The 19,027-nt window shown below is 43.9% G+C and overlaps 4 protein-coding genes and 1 long non-coding RNA gene across 11 annotated transcripts in view; 3 read left to right on the top strand and 2 right to left on the bottom strand.

Moving 5' to 3' along the window:
* Window positions 1-701: 701 nt before the first annotated feature.
* Window positions 702-4,449, bottom strand: uxt (ubiquitously-expressed, prefoldin-like chaperone). Its single transcript, XM_037105007.1, has 7 exons — window positions 4,319-4,449; window positions 3,419-3,706; window positions 3,010-3,091; window positions 2,714-2,781; window positions 2,479-2,586; window positions 2,176-2,239; window positions 702-1,571 (listed from the first exon to the last, which is right to left on the bottom strand). Exons 2-7 carry the CDS (start codon window positions 3,514-3,516, stop codon window positions 1,509-1,511), a joined length of 483 nt encoding a protein of 160 aa, XP_036960902.1. The 5' UTR covers window positions 3,517-3,706; window positions 4,319-4,449; the 3' UTR covers window positions 702-1,508.
* Window positions 3,940-8,185, top strand: cdk20 (cyclin-dependent kinase 20). Its single transcript, XM_037105002.1, has 8 exons — window positions 3,940-4,893; window positions 5,327-5,440; window positions 5,517-5,705; window positions 6,093-6,214; window positions 6,413-6,475; window positions 7,010-7,133; window positions 7,492-7,647; window positions 7,791-8,185. The coding sequence occupies exons 1-8, from the start codon at window positions 4,819-4,821 to the stop codon at window positions 7,980-7,982; spliced, it is 1,035 nt and encodes a 344-aa protein (XP_036960897.1). The 5' UTR covers window positions 3,940-4,818; the 3' UTR covers window positions 7,983-8,185.
* A 141-nt stretch (window positions 8,186-8,326) lies between these two features.
* On the top strand, window positions 8,327-11,345 carry gata1b (GATA binding protein 1b). 4 transcript variants are annotated; one of them, XM_037105004.1, is made up of 5 exons: window positions 8,327-9,128; window positions 10,200-10,510; window positions 10,582-10,718; window positions 10,876-11,001; window positions 11,083-11,345. In XM_037105004.1, exons 2-5 carry the CDS (start codon window positions 10,240-10,242, stop codon window positions 11,242-11,244), a joined length of 696 nt encoding a protein of 231 aa, XP_036960899.1. In that variant the 5' UTR covers window positions 8,327-9,128; window positions 10,200-10,239; the 3' UTR covers window positions 11,245-11,345. The 4 variants fall into 4 exon arrangements, with proteins under 4 accessions (XP_036960899.1, XP_036960898.1, XP_036960900.1 ...); XM_037105003.1 differs by lacking the exon at window positions 8,327-9,128 and having other exon boundaries at window positions 9,411-10,510; XM_037105005.1 differs by lacking the exon at window positions 8,327-9,128 and having other exon boundaries at window positions 9,413-10,480.
* A 526-nt stretch (window positions 11,346-11,871) lies between these two features.
* LOC119022698 lies at window positions 11,872-13,423 on the bottom strand. The gene is made up of 2 exons (XR_005076044.1): window positions 13,287-13,423; window positions 11,872-12,517 (listed from the first exon to the last, which is right to left on the bottom strand). It is a non-coding gene; the product is annotated as an uncharacterized LOC119022698 (long non-coding RNA).
* The window catches only part of LOC119022697, a 10,256-nt gene continuing 3,743 nt past the window's right edge, over window positions 12,515-19,027 (top strand). For 2 of the 4 annotated variants that reach the window (XM_037103887.1, XM_037103884.1), the window contains exons 1-7: window positions 14,952-16,028; window positions 16,736-16,788; window positions 16,896-16,928; window positions 17,702-17,854; window positions 17,952-18,098; window positions 18,177-18,284; window positions 18,384-18,492. In XM_037103887.1, the coding sequence (XP_036959782.1) occupies window positions 18,268-18,284; window positions 18,384-18,492 (126 nt within the window). In that variant the 5' untranslated portion in view covers window positions 14,952-16,028; window positions 16,736-16,788; window positions 16,896-16,928; ... (1 more) ...; window positions 17,952-18,098; window positions 18,177-18,267. Of the gene's footprint in view, window positions 14,127-14,951; window positions 16,029-16,735; window positions 16,789-16,895; window positions 16,929-17,701; window positions 17,855-17,951; window positions 18,099-18,176; window positions 18,285-18,383; window positions 18,493-19,027 lie in introns of those variants that run through there. The other 2 variants (XM_037103886.1, XM_037103885.1) reach the window with 2 other exon arrangements.

Genomic DNA, 19,027 nt, shown 5'->3' with positions numbered 1-19,027 from the left:
TGACAAGATGTCGCTGCTCCTACAAGGCAACTGAGTTTAAAACCAGCAAGTGAAGACTTGACGTGGTTAAAAGGTCAGAAAGTTCAGGGAATGAAAAAAGATGCACGTCTTCTGAAACTTTTCACTAAGATGGCCAACTTCACACCACCGATGAGTCCATTCTGTAGTTCTGCTTCTGTGTGAGGCTGCTGCTGCCGGTTAGCTGCTGAGCAAGGCACCGAACTACCAGCTGCTGTGAAGCAACAACTCTTCTCCAGCAGGACTCAGATCAGCTGCAGTCATTCAGTCAGTGTCACGTTTTTCTTCATGTGTGTGGGAGTTTATTTCAAGAGTCATCTCTCAGCTTCTTTACGCCACTGCCTCTATTTAGCATCCAGTTTCCATGGCAACAGGCTCAGGGATGTTGACTGAGCATCTCTGAGATCAGCCGAGCTGTTGGCTTGACGCTGGCCTTTTATTACAACTTTTATGAAATGTGATCATGTGACCTGTTTGAAAACAAACACTGATAATAATACCTGGAAACAACAATACATGTGGCCAAAAGTATGTGGACAGCTGGAGATACAGGATGCGATGCCAGCCTCCCGTCTGTCTGCTGAGTCTACTGCATGAAAACCAGGTATCTCCTCAGAGTCCACCTGTCGCTCACACACTTTCAGATCATCCAAACAGAGGGTGTTTCCACCAACAAACATGAAACAGATTCAACTGATTTTTTAATGAAATCTTGATCATTTGCTTACAGAACATCACAGCACTCAATCCTTTACTCACAGTGAGACTACAAGACAACAACCAGACAGACAGACAGACGCAGCAGGTGTGGCTGCTCTGACAGGTGACTGTATCCTGAAGGATCCTCTCTGAGCTGCTCCGACCAACACAGGACCGATTTGGCTGGACACAGATTTTTTTATTTCTTATTGTTAGGTTTGGCAAAAGTCAGACAGAAAGATTTTTTAATTCATCAGAACAGGTGAATCAAAAACCACCAGTCACTCCTGGTGACACTATTTTGAAAGGTTACAGGTACAAACCTGCGTCCAGTCTTTGTGCTGAGCTAGGCTAACCTTCAGGTGCTGCTGCTCTCTTTACACCTGATATGACTCTATATCCGTTTCCTTGTAGTCACAGAGTTAGTGGATCATGTTTGTGAGGATTTGTGAATGTAACAGATTACTTTGATACTAAGGGAAATTAATAGCATGTTTCAGGAGGAGGAGGATGAGGAGGATGAGGAGGAGACTACAGTCACATTTTAGACTCTAATTCACCTCCTGCTGTGTCTTCAGCTCGGTGGCGCCACCCTGAGCACGCTTCAGTCTTTGCCCTGCTGATGATCCTGGAGTTGAAAAGAATTTTATATTCCCGAGACGTTCGTCTGAACGGAGCGACATTCTTCGTCCTCAGAGCCTCGTCACATCTCAGTCACGTCAAAGAGGTCGAGGATTTAAATGCCCGTCCCAATCTGAAGTGTCCACTGATCATCCAGCATGTGGAAAAGTCTAGAAGACTTCTCTTCTTCTTCTCTCTGGCAGGTCTGACAGTCCCTGCAGCTCCCGCAGACCCTGAGGAGAAGAAGAAGACAGCAGCTAATCAGAGGTCTTATCTGCAGAGACAGAACACACACTCTGACAAACGTGTGATTCAAATCTTGTTTCTGGAGGACGGCTTCATTAAATGATCAATATGAGTAATATTATTGATAAATTGATTTAACATAAACTGGGAGCAGTGTGGCCTCAGATCAGGGTCAGAAGCATCAGGACCCTTCTCAGTCCAGAACTTTTCACAATAAAATACCCAAATTCTTTTTTTTTTTCATTTTTAATGTTTCACTCACTTCTGAAACCTCACACAATGTTTGGAGCACAACACAACTACAGATTAAATATTATAAATACTCCAAGGAGAGTGTTAAGTCTGAAGTTAAGTTTTAGAATTTAAAAATGTATTTAAAACCAGCAAAAACGAACAAATGAACAAAAAGAGTAAATTATTGGATTATTGGAAAGAATTCAGGTAAATTTGAGAAACTGTTTATAAAATGTCAAGAAAAAAGCTATATAGATGTATTTAAACAAAATTTAAATACATTTAAATAAAATGTAAAAACATTTTTTTATGAAAATTATTCAAAAATTGTGTGTGTGCGTGTGTGTGCAGACTGACCTCCAGCACCATGCGGATGTTGGCTTTAATCTCAGCCGAGTCTTTGGTGAGCTGCTCCGTGAAGCTGAAAACACAAAATGTTAGCATGGTTAGCACATCTCACTCATCACAATCAACAGAGCTAGCATTAAGCTAACATATAACTGCAACCCTAATGATGCCATCATGAATTCATCTGCGTCTTTCCTGACTTTCTTGAACTTTACTTATACTCCAGCAGCAGATCTGAAGTCAGTGGACAGGCAGCGCACACATAAAACCACAGAAGAAGAAAGTTACAGCATCCTGTGACGATGAACTCACGTTGTGAGCTGACTCGTCTTCTTGTCAATGAATCTCAGAGCTTCATCGTGAGTCATCTCCACAAAGAAACCATAACCGACCGCCACGAAGATCCTGGACGAGTCCTCACTAACAGAAGAGAGAGAGAGAAGAAGAGAAGAAGAGTGAATGGTTTAATGTCTCCTCGGTCACAGTAATCAGTCTGTGACTGATCAGTATCAATGCTGTCCATCAGAGTTATTGATCAGCAGCTTACACTTCAGCCTGGACGTAGAAGTTACAGCCAAGATCAACATCTGCCTTCAGCTTGTGAGAGCCCGCCTCCTGCAGGAAGTCACATATCAATAATAATGATCAATTAACTTTTTCAGTCAGAAGTCATTTGAGGATGTCACGTATGATCAATAATACTGTATAATTTCAGTGATATATTTCTACAATTATATTTCGTAATGTGTTAAAATCCTCGTTGCCGACTGAAGGTAAGAGTTTGTGAGTGTGTGTGTGTGTGTGTGTGTGTGAGTCAGTGTGTGTGTGTGTGTGTGTGTGCACCTGCAGGCTCAGGATGGTGTTCTTCAGCTGCAGGTACTGGGAGATCTTCTCATACACCAAGTCTCTGTGCTCCAACACCTTCCTGACAAACACACAAACTCAAAATTAAAATCATCATAAACTTCATTAACAAAGCCACAAACTAATTAAAAACTTTACATATTAAATATTTCTTAAAAGGCATAACATATCAAACTAGAATATGAGACAGACTCATTATATTTCTTTTAATCCTGCACTTTTCTACAAGCTCGGGAGATGGAATAAGTTTTAAAAATCATTTGTATTCATAAAAATGTTACCAGTAAGATCTTTAGGACTTAAGACTGCCGAAGCAAAGTAGTTGAGTAAATGTACTTAGTTACTGTCTATCACACAGAAGCTGTGTTGACGTCACTTTGTGTCTTACTGTAAGTCTCTCTTCAGAACTTCGTTGATGAAGTGCTCATACTGCAGAACCTTCTCATCCACGTTAGCATTAGCATCAGCATTAGCAGGTTGAGACATCTTCGCTGTTTTCTCTTTTAATCCAAACTTCTTCTGGTGATGACGACAGACGGCACCGACCCGCGACCCGCTGAGAGTCTGTCGGAGTTAACTCGACCGTTTCTCGGTCAATATTGTCCTCTCAGCACGATGTCGCCTCACGTAAACACCGACCAGCACCGGATATGGATTCCCTATTAACATTTACTTCCTGATTTCAAAATAAAAGTCACAAAGTAACATCGGAGCCACAGAATTACAGTGAATAGAAAAGAAATATAAAGAAACTGTCAGAGATGCAGTGACATATGTTATTTAAGTAAAAGCAGCGATACAGATTTGTAGGTGTTTAACTTCTTTATTTGAATAAAGACAGTTTGTGTCGTGTATACCGGATGGTCCAACAGATGAGTCTCTTCTACCTGCTCTGGTTCTGTGAATAGATACTTCTCATGACGTCATCGTAAACAAACATGGAGGACCGCAGACGAATCCGTAGCTAGCCCGTTTAACACAAGCGTTTATTTATAACTGTCCTGCCAGCGAAGAATGACATGTTTACACTATTTTTAAAAATAACGTCTCTGCTGTTTGTGTCAGACACACTTGGCGCGAGTCATGGCAGAAATTGTGGGATATGATGCTAGCTGAGCTAGCTGAGCTAGCTGAGCTTGTAGGTTACCAAGGCAACATCTACCAAGACGTTGGTAGACAGCTAGCTAGCCGTTAGCTCGTCCTGGACGCTGTCGTTGTTTCCTGACTAACAGGTTGTTTCTCCACACGCCGAATCCAAGTAAAATATTACACATTTAAAGGTACTTACGTGTTTCTAAGTAACTGTTTATATTACTGGCAGAAAAGCGCAACATCCTCCAACTGCTGGATTTGTTAACGGAGTTCGGTTTTTCCTTCGGTTTCTTTGTGTTTCTGCTGGTCACCTGGAGCCTAGCTGAGACGGAGAGTGGTGGATTTATCTGTCTGTGGATTTTCTACTCAAACAAACACATTTCTATCATTACAGAGTAAACCTTTGTTATGTTTTGTGTCAGGAATTCAGAAAATAGATTTAACAGAACCTCTTCTGAGAAATATGTCTCTGATATATAAATGTCTGTTGTAAAAAATAATTAAACTAAAACAGGTCTTAAATTAATTTAGCTGTAGTGGAAACAAAGCATATCTCATAGTGAGAGAACTTACATCCAGTTTAAATGAGGACATATGATCAGACAAGAGGACCTGAGGTCTGAGCTGGACAGCTTCACAGCCAGGACTGGTTCAGCTCTCAGACCAGGTCCAGGATGATGCAGTGACGGTGAGGACATGGAGCAGTACAGTATTCTGGGTCGGATTGGAGAAGGAGCTCACGGCATTGTCTTCAAGGCCAAACACATCGAGGTAACCCTGCTGCTCAACAACAACCAACAACATTAACTCATCATTAATTCTGTTTTCAGCCGAGAGAATTATAATGACTTGATAACTGAATCATGACCAAACATACAAGAATATTGTCCGGCTCCAGCTTGTGGAATGTGAGACGTTGATAAGATTTCAACATTAAGGTGGATTTTGGACTCTTGATCAGATTTGGACCTGGGACATGATACTGAGGATTTTTCATGATGTTGTCACATTTTATAAAAATAAAGAGTCGGTCTAAAATGAAGCAACTCATCAGACAGCAGCTCCTCAAACACAACAGTAACACCTTTATTGTGAAGGTTTCATCACTGCCATGAATACAGCTGACCTGACTGAGTGCTCCTCCAGATAATTTCGGCCTTACAGGTAATTATTGATAACGGTGTTATTGATTATTGTCTGTCAGACAGGAGAGACGGTGGCTCTGAAGAAAGTGGCTCTGAGGAGGCTGGAGGATGGCATCCCTAACCAGGCTCTGAGGGAGATCAAGGCCCTGCAGGAGATCGAGGACAACCAACATGTGAGTATGAGGGGTTGCCATGTCAGGGTCAGAGGTCAGAGGTCAGCCTCACACTCCTCCTCCTCCTCTTCATCAGGTGGTGAAGCTGAAGGACGTCTTCCCTCATGGTACAGGATTTGTCCTGGTCTTTGACTTCATGCTGTCTGACCTCTCTGAGGTCATCAGGAACTCTGAGCGACCCCTGACCCCGGCTCAGGTCAAAGGTTACATGATGATGCTGCTGAAGGGCGTGGCCTTCCTGCATCACAACAACATCATGCACCGGGTGAGTTTCACTCTCTCACTTGATGGTCATCATGTCGGGACACTTCTGACTCGTTGCATCTCAAAGTGCATTGTGGGATTGTCACGAACTATTTTTCTGTCCCATCCTGTGAATGTTGAAGGCTACATATAGAGCAGATATCTAAGCAAAATGGAGGACTGTGAAAACACATCTTCGCTGCAGGATGGCAGGCTTTTTCATTTCAGAGACATCAACTGTATTCTCGCTAATTTTGACCTGCTCAACATGAGATGCAGCAGCCCGGCCAATAAAAATGTTAAGTCACACCCTGGAGAATGAGTTTCTGGTGTGTGTGTGTGTGTTTGTGTGTGTGTGTGTGTGTGTGTGTGTGTGTGTGTGTGTGTGTGTGTGTGTGTGTGTGTGTAGGACCTGAAGCCAGCGAACCTCCTCATCAGCTCATCAGGTCATTTGAAGATCGCAGACTTCGGTTTGGCCAGATTGTTCAGTGACCAGGGAGACAGACTGTACAGTCACCAGGTGGCCACCAGGTATGATTATTACCATCAGAATTATTATTAGAAACCAGCAGACTGAGTGAAATAATTGGTTGCAGGAAGTTCAGACTTCACACTGTTTCACCTCATAGTTAAGACTCTGTGTGTGTGTGTGTGTGCGTGTGTGTGTGTGTGTGTGTGTGTGTGTGTGTGTGTGTGTGTGTGTGTGTGTGTGTGTGTGTGTGTGTTCAGGTGGTACAGAGCTCCTGAGCTGCTGTACGGAGCCAGAAAATACGATGAGGGAGTCGACCTGTGGTGAGAAAACTACTCATCTTAATCCTGAATACAACATAAAGTCCTGATCTGACAGCATATTTGTTGTTACCACTGAATTACAGCTGACGACCAAACCGTGACAGGTCTGAGTGTGTGCACCCTCTTCAGACGGAGCACACACTCACACTTTTAGCTCAGCAGCTACACTGAAGACTTCATCTTAATGAAGGGTGAAAATATCATTTTCTCAGATCAGTTTGTGATCTCAGAGCTTTTACCATCGTTAGCATCGAGTATAGAGAGATGTGTTGTTGTTGGGTAACAGATGGCATCAGCCCTCAGATCTGATGCTGATGCTGATTGGCTGTAAAACACTTGACGGGCACAGAGAACTGTTCCTTTAATACACTCTGTCTCCTGTCAGGTGACTGTTCCTGTTAAATCAGTCAAAGAATAATGTGCAGAACTCAGAGCTGTGCAGCAGGGGGCAGCAGTGTGATGTGTGTGTGTGTGTGTGTGTGTGTGTTTGTGTGTTTGTGTGTGTGTGTGTGTGTGTGTGTGTGTGTGTTTCAGGGCAGTGGGCTGTATTTTCGGGGAGCTGTTGAACTCGTCCCCTCTGTTTCCTGGAGAGAACGACATAGAACAGCTCTGCTGTGTCCTAAGAGTTTTGGGGACGCCGACCCAGGACAGCTGGCCTGTAAGACACAACAAAACTCGTCTGACCTTCATATGAACACCCAAACGTCTCCTGCAGGAGGACTCAGGACTCTTCTTTATATTTGTTCATATCTTATTCTTAGCTTATCTGAATATTATCTGATTGTAAGGTCAGTAATGGACCCGGGCTCCAGAACAGAACTGTCTTCATGTCAGTCAGTGTGAGGAGGCTCTGGTCTGCAGCCTCAGACTGAGACAGGAACTAAAATCATTTAATATCAAGTTGTGAAGAAGAAATGAAGATTTGTTCATACTCTCTTTTTAAAGCCTGAGTCCTCCTCTGTCACTCCGCCTCGCGCTCTGTGATGTCACAGTGTTCATGTTCTCCGTGTCTCCAGGAGATCGTAGAGCTGCCGGACTACAATAAAATCACCTTTAAGGAGAATCCAGCGATCCCATTGGAGGAGATCGTCCCCGACACGTCCCCTCAGGCCGTCGACCTGCTCTACAAGTTCCTGGTGTATCCGTCCAAACAGCGCTGCTCGGCCCGACAGGTAGGACGCAGGAAGTGGACTTCAGCTGAAAAGTTTCCTGTTGCTGATTTCATTGAGTTCTGAAGCTGAAGCTGTTCAGTCTGAATGCTTACTGATCGATGGATTGATGGATGGATTGATTGATGAGTGGGTGTCTCCTGCAGGCTCTCCTCCATCCCTACTTCTTCTCCTCTCCTCTTCCCGCTCACCACTCAGAGCTGCCCATCCCTCAGAGGGGGGGCCGACCCCCCCGTCAGCGCCTGCAGGCTCCGCCCCCTGACTTCTCGTTAGACCTGCCCCTGCAGAAGAGCGTGGTAGACCCTGCGCTGCTGCAGGGACACGCCTCCTGCTTCTGATGGACCAACCAATCATCTTTCTCCTGCAGTTATAAAAACGGACAGTCTTTTTGGTTTTTGCCTTCCCGTCTTCTGAACACATCTTTGTTTTGTCCTCATGTCTCCTGTTCGATTTACTCGAGTTTGAGTTACTCTGTTTGTTTACTGCAGGAACAAAAATACAACCTCAACTGAGAAATAAAAAAACATTTGTACCTACTGAATATGTAGATGTTTTCATGCTCGTCATCATGTGCTATCATCCTGAATCTTCTCTGAGTGAGCTCACTGGCGTTCTGTTGTCAGGACTGTTCAGTGTTTGTCACTCTGTTGTGTTCACGAGCTGAAATCACACCATGCAAATACTCTGTTACAAGTAAACCTCTGAATTTCAGCTGCAAAATGTGCTTAAAGGTCCTCACTGGAAGAAAAGTTGATTTCTGAGTCTTATTCCAAACACTGGTCCCAACTTACCAGCCCAGAAATCATCTTTTCTTACACAAAGGACCTTTAAGCTATCAACAGTAAAAGTACTTTATACTAAGTTAACTCTGTTAGCTCAGCAGCTACATGGAGCCTTCATGTTAATAAAGGTACAAATCTGGTCTGAGATCAGTTTGTGATCCGTTTTCTCCTGCAGACTGTGATCACAGCAGACGAGCTGTTGACATGTGAGACGTGATGTTTCTTTGGTTGTTTCTCTCTTTTAACTGGACTAACGATTTTTTAAATAATTGATTCATCTGTTGATTATTTGCAGGATAAGTTGATGAAATGTTCAGGCTACAGAGTCCAAAACTAAAGATTATTTGTTTACTATCAGAAATGATGAAGAAAAGCAGAAAATCTTCACATTAACAAACTGAAACCAGACAAGGTTCAACTGAAACGATCAATCGATTAGTAACTCTGCACCTGTGAAGATTAACTTTAAAAACTAAAAAACTGTTCAGTTGATATTTTACAACTATCTGACTCAGACTGTGTCCCCGCCCACTTCCTGTCTGTCCGCTCAGAGCAGACAGACAGGCAGCAGCTCAGTGAGCAGCAGCTTCACTCTCACCTCACCTGTCTGTGTGTTTGTCACCTGAAGCTGCTCGACACTTCTGAAGGAACAAACTGATCCGCCTGGAAACATTTTCCTGACTGGACGTGACGTCATCGGAGGTTGGTTCATCTTTTATCTCCTACTTTCATTATTTTCATGACACATTTCAGTTCAGCTCCTGTGTGATCGTAGATTTACTCAAATACTTATTTGTACTTATTTTCATTCCATGCTTTTTTTTTCTCGTCCACCAAACTCCAGAGGGAAATAGTGAGTCTTTACTCTACTACATGATCTGGAGGTTTAGTTGCTTATGCGATCAGTTTATAAAATCTTGTCTGTGATGGATGAAACCAGGAGTGTCATGTCATGATATCCCAGGAATGATGATTACTGGGATATTAAAGAAATGGAATACTGATATTGTGTTAATGATGAACAGTTGATTACCTGATGTTCTGCTGTGTAGATCATTGACTTCTCACTCATTGCTCTGTCCCACTGACAGAATCGATGATATAATTAGCTGACAACATGATGTTTTTATAGATACTGCGATCATTTAAACATCTGGTCATGTTAATCATGTGGTGATAATGTGACATCATGATGAAACACCACAACATGAGCTCCACCTCCACAACATTCACAGGTCCAGACAGCTTATTTACAGCCATCTGATTGGTCAACAGTGTTTTACACAGAGGTAAGACTCATGTTCACTCACAGTGAAACATCTTTAATGATGTTCAGAAAAACATACTTATCTTTCTGTAATCATACAGCTGATGAACACTGTTATGATGCTGAAGTGATTTTAGTTGAAGTGCATTTTCACTACAAGCAGTTCAGATATCTGTAAATTAAAACTGTTTTATTCAAACACAAACAAACGGTCACCATCAGGTTCTTTATTCAGCCCCGAGTAATGTCTGCAGGCGTCCTCACAAGCCCCTCCCCCTCTTCCTCCTCCATGAAGGTGACTGAGATAATCTTTGAGTTCTTTATGTTTACAGTCCGCCTCATTTAAACTGCATTTAAATGATTTTGATTCAAGTGAAATGACTCTCTCTGAATTCTGTCTGGACCTTCAGGGCTTCCATACTTCTGTTTCCACACCTGCCACAGGTGATATGTGGTCACAAGTGTTTCTATTTCTGCTCCTTAGAAACATGTTCTGTTTCTGGCAGGTTAGCTCCGCCCCAGCACACCTTCCTCCAGTCATCAAACATGTCCCATGAGGCCAAGCGGCTGGCTGCTGCCCACTTCATCAGTCCTTCTCTTTGGTTGGACGACTCCAGCTGTCAGTCACTGAGCTCTGCTTTCGTCCCGCCTCCTCCTTCCTCTTCCTTATATGGTGATCCTGCTCTGACCCCGCCCACCACCTGCTGTCTCTCCTCATCTGTTAGATGGAATGGTTACTATGGCAACCTGTACCCCTCCTCCTCTGGTGATTGGATGTTACCTGGCGGTCAGTCATGGGGGCGGGGCCATGTACCAGGTGCGATATCTACCTGTGTGTCTGAGCTCTGTGTGTCACAGGTTGTGTCATGATTCTATGTGTTTGTTCAGAGCAGCGTGAGTGTGTGAGCTGCAGCACGAGCAGCGCCCCCCTGTGGAGGAGAGACTCCACAGGAGGTCACCTGTGTCACAGCTGCAGCCAGCAGGAGAGCAGCAACACACCTCTGCTGAGACCCAAGAGGAGAGCGGTGAGACACACACACACACACACACACAACCCAACTCCCTTCACTGCCTCCAGTCTTTGTGCTAAGCTAAGCTAGCAGTTTCCCTGATAACTACAGTAACATACTGTGTGTGTGTGTGTGTGTGTGTGTGTGTGTGTGTGTGTGTGTGTGTGTCCAGACTGTGTCTCAGAGAAAAGGATCTCAGTGTGTGAACTGTTTCACGATGACGACGACCCTGTGGAGGAGAAACTCTGCAGGAGAGCCGGTCTGCAACGCCTGTGGCCTCTACTACAAACTCCACCAGGTACTACAGCTGGGATGTAAGTGGACCACAGACGAGTCCAGAACATCAGGTACTGTGAGAAGTACATGCTCTGTGTTTCAGGTCAACCGGCCGCTGGCGATGAAGAAAGATGGAATCCAGACCAGAAAGCGCAGAGTGACCAAGAACAAGAGGAGCAAGAAGGCTGACCAATCAGAGATGAAGCTGTCCATGCTGGTCCCGCCCACTGAGGAGGACATGTTTGAGCCCTTCACTCAGCTGTGACCTCCTCCACCTCCTGCTCCTGCTCCTCCCTCCTCCTCCTACAGATTTTGTTAAAGGATTTGTTCCCTTCTTTAATAAACTGGTCCAACGATCCAAACGTTTCCAAACGGTTTGATTCTTCAGATGTGTGTAAATCCACTTTGTATGTTTGTGACTGTTCAGTCTGATGATGTTTGGACTGAACAGGTGGATGTGACCCGACAGTGTAACAGTCGACAGCGATCAGAACTATAAGAACGCTTCAGTGTATACAGACACTGTAATGACACAAGGAGTGACTCATGTGTGAATGCAGGACAGAAAAGCTAAATAACTAAACAGCTCATTAATGATGATGATGATAATGATTATTTATTATTATTATTATTATTATTATTATTATTATTATTATTATTATTATTATCATCATCATCATGATTGGAGTATTAACCCTGTGATCTTTTGTATATACTATATTCAACACAAGGCTAATTCACAAAACAAGATGGAGGTCAGAGGTGGAGGTGATGCAGCAGAGATAATAAATAGCTCCACACTTGGAGTTCAGAGAAAAGATACACTTAAACTAAATAAAGACAAACTAAGAGTTTAGAGGAGCAAAGGTCTGGATATTGATGCACACAAATATCAGCCTACTAATTGTTTATTTCATGGACTTAAAGGAGTCAGCCGGAGGGAGAGCGACCCCCACACTGAGATCCGCACAAACATTTACATTCATCAATGTCAGTAAAGGAAGGAATAAAGAACACTTCAGAAGACAAATATTATTATATTATATTAACATCAGACCAGAAACAAGTCAGCAAATAGACACTTATAAAACAAAAGGTCTCAGCCTCTGATGAAGGGTCACGACAGACTTCAGCAGCAGTGTGGTGAAATCTAAAACAAACACTTACATAACATAATACTAATAATATCAGTCAGGACTCCATCTGCTCTGGAAACACTGGAAACCAAAACCAGAATGTAAAAGAGGCTGAAAGGCTGGCGTCACAGATGAAGCTAGCAGCTCTGACAGACAGGAGGACATCTTGTGTTGATCTGAAGCACAGTGAGGGCAGCCCCCCCCCCACCACCACCTGCAGGATGCCCACTGGAGGCCGAGGTTGTGCAACGCAGGAGGCTTCTGGTTTTCCGGACTCAGAAAAAAAAGGGCAAGAGAGGAAAAGGGAGCTGAAGAGAGCGGTTGGTGGTCTGAGGCCGGCCAGAGGCTCTCTGCCTCTCTCTGCCGCGGTCTCTCTCTCTCTCAGGCGTCCGGGCGGTGATGCTGATGGATGACACGAGCAGATTAGCAACCACAACACACACACAGTGAGCAGTTGGTGTGGGTACAGTTGTACATTTTGACATAGAGACGTTAAACAGAAGATAAGTCAAACTGAGTCTCCACCCCTTTTCGGCCCTCTGGTCTGTCTGCAGCCCCGAGGACCATCAGCCTCCACCACTTTGTTGCTGAACTACAGCCAACAATAAAGAAATTAAACCAGCTGAACTTTAATCTGGACTTCCTGATCATATGTGGGTGTGACATACACGGCAGAGACACCACACCAGTAATACATAGAATATATATGATGAGGCTGTTAACTGTGTAACATGTCAGTTACAGATTCACATCCACACAGTGCAGTCAGTGAAGGCAGCAGCAGAGGAGGAGGCAATGCTGCGACAGTCAACTAATCTGGTTCATTCACAGATTACAGGAGAGAGAAGAGGTCTTTACTGTCACTGACACAGGCACAACGAAATGGAAAGTGCTCTCCAGTCAGAGCATCATTCATATAAGCACTAGTGTTTAAAAAAGAATCAATAGAACATATAGCAGCATACATAAACACACACAGTCATACACACCCAGTCACTGCATTACAACAGTATGAACATACATCTACAGACAGGCACGCTTTCTGTCATTGCACTGATCCATCCAGGTTTAGATCCATTGCACATTATGTTTTGCAGCACTGAGGGTGGTTACTGCAGTTGGTTAAAAACGGTGTTTGAGTGTTTTTGTCCTGGTGTTAATGGATCTGTACCGTCTGCCTGAAGGCAACAGTTCAAACAGGGAGTGAGCGGGATGGTGGGTGTCCTTTATAATGTTCTGGGCTTCTATGAGATAACGTGAACTGCATGGTTCTTCCAGTGTGGGAGAGGGCAGTCGTCCAACTTTTGGGCGGAGTTGGATGTTGATGACCCTCTGGAGCGCTTTCCTCTGAGCCGCTGTGCTGCTGGTGTAGCATACGCATGTGCAGACAGGTGAGACAGCAGAGAGACAGACAGGTGAGACAGGTATCTGAAGTCCATTAAAACTCAGTATGTGTGTGAACTCAGTGACACAGATCCCTCAGTCATACTCTCACTACACCTCCCAGCATGCTCTTCACTCTTGGCCACAGTTTGTAGTTCTCAGTTGGACACAGTGTCCCGTGAGAAGCTCTGAAGTTGCTTCTGTTTCTGTTTCTTGATCCTAAAACGAAGATGGCGGTGCTTCTGTCATGTGAGTGAGCAGGAGCCGGTGACGTATGACTTCTTCTGCTGCTAGCTGGTGAGCTACTGTTGCTAATCGAGCACTCAGGAACAGCGCCAGGCCCTGAGGCCAGTTTTCATAGTGGTCAACCTGTGTAACTACACCGTCAGGTGACACCAAACACGTTGTCCTGTATTAAACTAACAAGCTGAAAGAAACGTCTGTGAAACGTCACAACCCCCAGACACGAGTCGTTCACTGGCACAGGTCTCTACATTGTGCTGTGGACCAGTTGTAGAGCCAGCGTCTTGCTATTGGAAGGTTGCCGGTTCGATTCCTTGAGTTAGATGCTGAATAAACTGCTCCTGATGTGCTGGTCATGGCAGCCACCTTCATGGTATGAATAACTGTAAGTCACTTTGGACTAAATTCTGATAAATGTGAAAACACTGATGTATTCAAGTTAGCCGGGCGCTAAGCCGGAAGTTAGCTCGGTCGGTCGGCGGAAGTTTCTAGTGCGCATGCTCCATAGGCCGCCGGGACGTTGGGCCGTTTTAGCCATAGACATATAAAGAGTAGACGCCGCGTCGAACGCTGCTGCCTGTTGGCGCTGATGAGAATTGGGGCGGCCATCTTGGGGCGGTCACCCGTTCCACTCAGTGTAATCTGTTCAACAGGCGCGATTAGGTGTCAGTGCATTTAATCAATCGTAACTCTGATATAGAAACTGATTTTCACGCGGTTTTTTTTTTTTTTTTTTGCTGTAAACGTCATACATTATAGCTATGACACAGGACACATGGGCCGGCGTATTTTATTCATTATAAATGGATTAACAGTAATAGAATATTCTGATGTATGATATATGTTATGTATGATAGGTATTTTGCAAACACTATAAACACAACAGAAATCATATAGGCTCTCCCTCTCTCTATACATATATACATATACATATATGTATATATATATATATATATATATATATATATATATATATATATATATATATATATAGATAGATAGATAGATAGATAGATAGATAGATAGATACATTTATCTATCAGAGAATATGAAAATATATATAAATCATATATAGAGTATCAATATAACTCATATCAGGTCAATGAGTGAGAAATGAGAGAGAGAGAATCATGAGTGACTAAAACAAAACCTGGATAACAAATGTGGACGGGAAGGAAGTGGAATGCCTCTTTCTTCGTTCTTCTTAGTAGCCTACATTCATTCAACTCGGAGAAGAATGACCGCCCCAAGATGGCCGCCGCATTTCTCCCTGCCCGGCAGCCGTTGCGGCGTCTACTCTTTATATGTCAATGGTTTCAGCTTCAAGCGTCACTGAGCAGCTTCGGGGACTAAACGGGGTTTTGTCTCCAACACGGTGTCCAGGAGAATGTTAGCCTGCCGGCCATGTTGTGTTGGTGTTAGCCACTGTAACTGGTAAGTGAGCTAACTGGACAATAACAAACACTGTCCGTCACGTCCGCTCTGCCTCCACAGACTCACGACTTGTTCAGCAGCAGCCAGTTTCGAGCCAGTCACAGTGTTGCTTCATAAAAAGGTTTAGGTAGAAAACATGTCGGCTGTGAAGGGAAGAGCTGGTTCAGTTGAGTTGATTTAACTTTAGTGAATTTGAACATGTGACTCTTTTAATGACACACTGTTGGAAAACACAACAGCTGATGACTGACGGCTGATTAATGAAACAACAGCTTCGTTAACATACATGAGTTAATGATTGGAGCTAGGGGGGACAGGGAAAAGGAACCAACGAAGAAGACAGAGGAGGACAGATGGAGGGAGCTGTATCCTGAAATAAAGAAGTGTGTGATTGTGATCGCCCGTCTGAGGCTCGACAGAGCGAAGGTGAAGCTGAAACAAGTAAAAAATGGAGAAAGGATGTCAGTGGAGGGACCGAGGCGGGGGGCAGGCGAGCCGAGCCCTGATTGGATGGAGCCAGTGGAGCTTGATGACAGTGATTGTGAAGGAGGATTCAGGAGCTTCGTGAAGAAGCTGAGGGTCAGAGTTCGGGGGAACTACGCCGCTGCTAATGGCAGCAGGAAGCCCCGTGGCAGGCCCAGGGGGCGGGGCTGCTCAGGCTGGGACAGTGTCAGAGTTGTGATGTCACAGCTGACCCCGTTGACATCACTGACCCTGCCATACTGATGGAGCGCTGGAGACAATTCAGACTCAACGACAAACAAATCAGTATCAGCCAATCAGAGGCTTACAGCCTCAACTTCAAAGTGCCTGACACACCTCATAGACCCAATGGCCAATCACAGGATGCCAGGTAAGGGGGAGGAGCCAAGTCGGAGATCTGTGAGACATTATAAATGTATTAATTTATTTATGAAATATTGATCATGTTTTAATAACTGTCTTCATGGAGGATTGATCCCGTCGCTGCAGGAAATAGATGAATTTATGATAAACACAACAATTAAAAGATCTGAGAAATAAATGGTGTTAAAAGGAAAACAACTGAAAGTATAAATGTGATTTTAACAGAATTCTTGATATTGGTTTGCTTATTGTTTGCAAAAGCAGCTCACAATAATCTTAACGTGATGTAATTTTACAAGAAAAACGCAAAGTTACAGAAGACTGTATGATGTAATTTAAGAAAATGTTATTTCAGACTTTCTCCACGGGGACAAAGAAGTCGCCTATATTGTTCCTGTTTAGTGTCTTTGTAACATGTGACATGTTCAGATCAATAACATGTTTCTTCTTTCATAAATGGAGTGTAAATGGTGAAATCAGTGTAAACAGTGTGTTCAAACAGCTGATCAATGTTGGCAGGTAAGACTTTAGCACTTTAGCCACAGAAGCAGACAGGCTGGTACAGACATGCTGCCACAAACTGACACTTTTTACAAGGAGACAAACAACTTCAGCTTCTGGTTTAATGCTGAATTTACAACAAGGACACAATGAGTCAGAATCTGTCATACCCACTGTCAGCTGTTAAACTCTTCTTCTCTGGTCCTCCTGCAGTCCGTTGTCCAGCTGTGATCATAAAGATGGAGGCACCTGCAGCTGCTCGACAGGTCAGAGTCTGTCTGTGGTCATTTTCTCTGAATGTTTTCAGATTCAGAGCTACATCACCAACTGTTTCTTCTCTTTTTGCTCATATCACTGTTTTTCCACTTCATAGACGGAGAATCCACTCAGCATAGTTTTCAAAAAGGTGAGATATCGCTTGTTTGTGTCTGTGTGTGTGTTTGTAAGTCTATGAGTGTGTATTTACTGAAGTGAACTGAGCTCTGTGCAGCTGTTGCATGTTGGTTGTTGTAGTTTTCTGGGTGTGTTCAGGTTCACAGGGATCAGTGGGTTCTGAGCAGCTCAAAGGTCGAACAGGTGAGAACACCAGTGATCGACATCGAGGGATGGAAATCAGGAACTGTCTCTCAGAGGATGATGATGAATAGTTTTATTGATGATGAACAGTTTTATTTTGGATACAATATAAAATACTTAAATTATATGCAATCAACTGGCAAATATTACCATACAGACTTCCACTCAGCATTTTCTCACAACAAAAAGATTTAAACAAACTCTGTCCTGTGCAATCCATGAAATAACCCAAAATATCAGTAATACAAACAGGATATGACTCAAACCGGCTCTTTGTGCTTGTTAACATGATTTCCAGAATTTAAACAAGCTCATAAGCACTATCACACTAACTTTAAAAAGCTAATCATAGATAGTTGGCTCAGCTGTACATCTGCAAAAATATGGACACTACAGGTATTTACAGATAAAATCATTTCAAGTAGTCAATGCATTGAAACTTGTTTTGTTTCAGATAAGGTCATTTTTTTTTCATGCTCTGTCTTGTCTGCAGTTAAAATAAGTGAGGAGGTCAGGTGGACGACATGTTATTTGAAGCTGTTAGCTGGTTAAACAAAATATTGCAGCACTGTCAATGTACTCCACCGAGTTTAACTGTTTCAGGAGGTGACGAGGAGGTGGAGGAGGAGGAGGAGGAGGAGGAGGAGGACGTGGGGATGAAGGGAAGTCAAGAGAGAGCCAGAGGATGACAGCTGGACTCCACCGCTGGCGAAGGTGGCGGACGAGGAGGCAAAGCAGAAGACAAACCAACCTGAGGTGGGTGGCCTCTCTCTGTCCATGTGGGGCCCTGATCTTTGGCCTGACCTTTGGCCTGACCTTTGGCCTGACCTTTGACCCCTGTCTGTTGCTGCAGAGGAAGCAGCGTCGGCAGGCCTGCGGGCACTGTGCGGCCTGTCTCAGAGAGGATTGTGAGAAGTGTCTTTACTGCCTAAATAAGAGGAAGTTTGGAGGCCCACAGAGGAAGAAGCAGAGGTGCCAGCTGAGAGTGTGTCTGGTGGTGGTGAGTTTCTGTGACTGTCTGTACTGACACCTGCTGGTCAGGACAGGAGCTGCAGCTCTGCGTCTGTCTCCTCCTCAGGAAAGCAAGTTCAGACCCAGCCCACCGCAGACCAACCTCACAGTTACCATGGCAACCAAACCCCAACATCATCAGTGGAAGAGAGGGAGGGATGAGAAGGAGGAGGAGGTGAGGAATCTCTGCTGCTCTCAACTCTATGTGATCTATTCTATTCTATTCTTCTATTCAACTGGATTCTAGTTATTTTGACTCTTTTTTTTAATCCAGGCGAAAGCAGCAAAGGTGGGGAGGAGGCAGGGCGACTCCTCAATGGATGAAGGAGGAGTCAGGAGGAGGAGAGAAGAAAAAAGGGAAGAAAAACTCTCCTTCAGCTCAGGTCTCAAAATAAAAACAAACTCACGATAAGTCAAAGAAATAATTGTGATATATGATTTTTTATTTATTTTCTTGAGGCATGGACACCTTTATTTTGACAGTGGACAGATCAGGAAGACCAGGGTCCACTGTGTTTGTATCATGCGCTCTCACCACTCGACCACCTGCGCACCTGTGATATTTGATTTTGTTCATATCGTTCATATATTGCTCTCCTCAAGTGTGTCAGCAGGTTCAGATATATGTTGCAGCTCTCACAATAACTCAGGATTATGAGATAGAAAGATGATATTACTACTAACAAGTCATAAGAAATGTGAAACTAATATTAAGTTGAAAATATGAGTTTATACCTTGTAGCTCAGTTGGTAGAGCAGCGCCCCATGTGCAGAGGCTGTGTCCTCACTGCAGCAGCCGCGGGTTCGAGTCCCGCCTGGGGCCCTCTGCTGCGTGTCACCCCCTCCCATCCTGTTTCCTGTCACCTCTTCACCTGTACGCTCAATAAAAGCCAAAGGCCAAAAAAAGAGAAATTTAAA

The sequence above is a fragment of the Acanthopagrus latus genome, chromosome 7 (genome assembly GCF_904848185.1).
Source record: "Acanthopagrus latus isolate v.2019 chromosome 7, fAcaLat1.1, whole genome shotgun sequence".
Lineage (NCBI taxonomy): Eukaryota > Metazoa > Chordata > Actinopteri > Spariformes > Sparidae > Acanthopagrus > Acanthopagrus latus.
This window is presented reverse-complemented; position numbering and strand designations above follow the sequence as displayed.

Bases quoted from the DNA above. Each gene is read 5' to 3' on its own strand.
- uxt (XM_037105007.1), bottom strand. From the start codon at position 3,516: ATGTCTCAACCTGCTAATGCTGATGCTAATGCTAACGTGGATGAGAAG. The intron at 2,240-2,478 runs GTGAGTTCATCG...TTGTGTTTTCAG, and splicing joins AAGACGAGTCAGCTCACAAC to CTTCACGGAGCAGCTCACCA. The intron at 1,572-2,175 runs GTCAGTCTGCAC...TCTTCTCCTCAG, and splicing joins ACATCCGCATGGTGCTGGAG to GGTCTGCGGGAGCTGCAGGG.
- cdk20 (XM_037105002.1), top strand. From the start codon at position 4,819: ATGGAGCAGTACAGTATTCTGGGTCGGATTGGAGAAGGAGCTCACGGC. The intron at 4,894-5,326 runs GTAACCCTGCTG...ATTGTCTGTCAG, and splicing joins TCAAGGCCAAACACATCGAG to ACAGGAGAGACGGTGGCTCT. The intron at 5,706-6,092 runs GTGAGTTTCACT...GTGTGTGTGTAG, and splicing joins ACAACAACATCATGCACCGG to GACCTGAAGCCAGCGAACCT.
- gata1b (XM_037105004.1), top strand. From the start codon at position 10,240: ATGTCCCATGAGGCCAAGCGGCTGGCTGCTGCCCACTTCATCAGTCCT. The intron at 10,511-10,581 runs GTGCGATATCTA...GTGTTTGTTCAG, and splicing joins GGGGCGGGGCCATGTACCAG to AGCAGCGTGAGTGTGTGAGC. The intron at 10,719-10,875 runs GTGAGACACACA...GTGTGTGTCCAG, and splicing joins TGAGACCCAAGAGGAGAGCG to ACTGTGTCTCAGAGAAAAGG.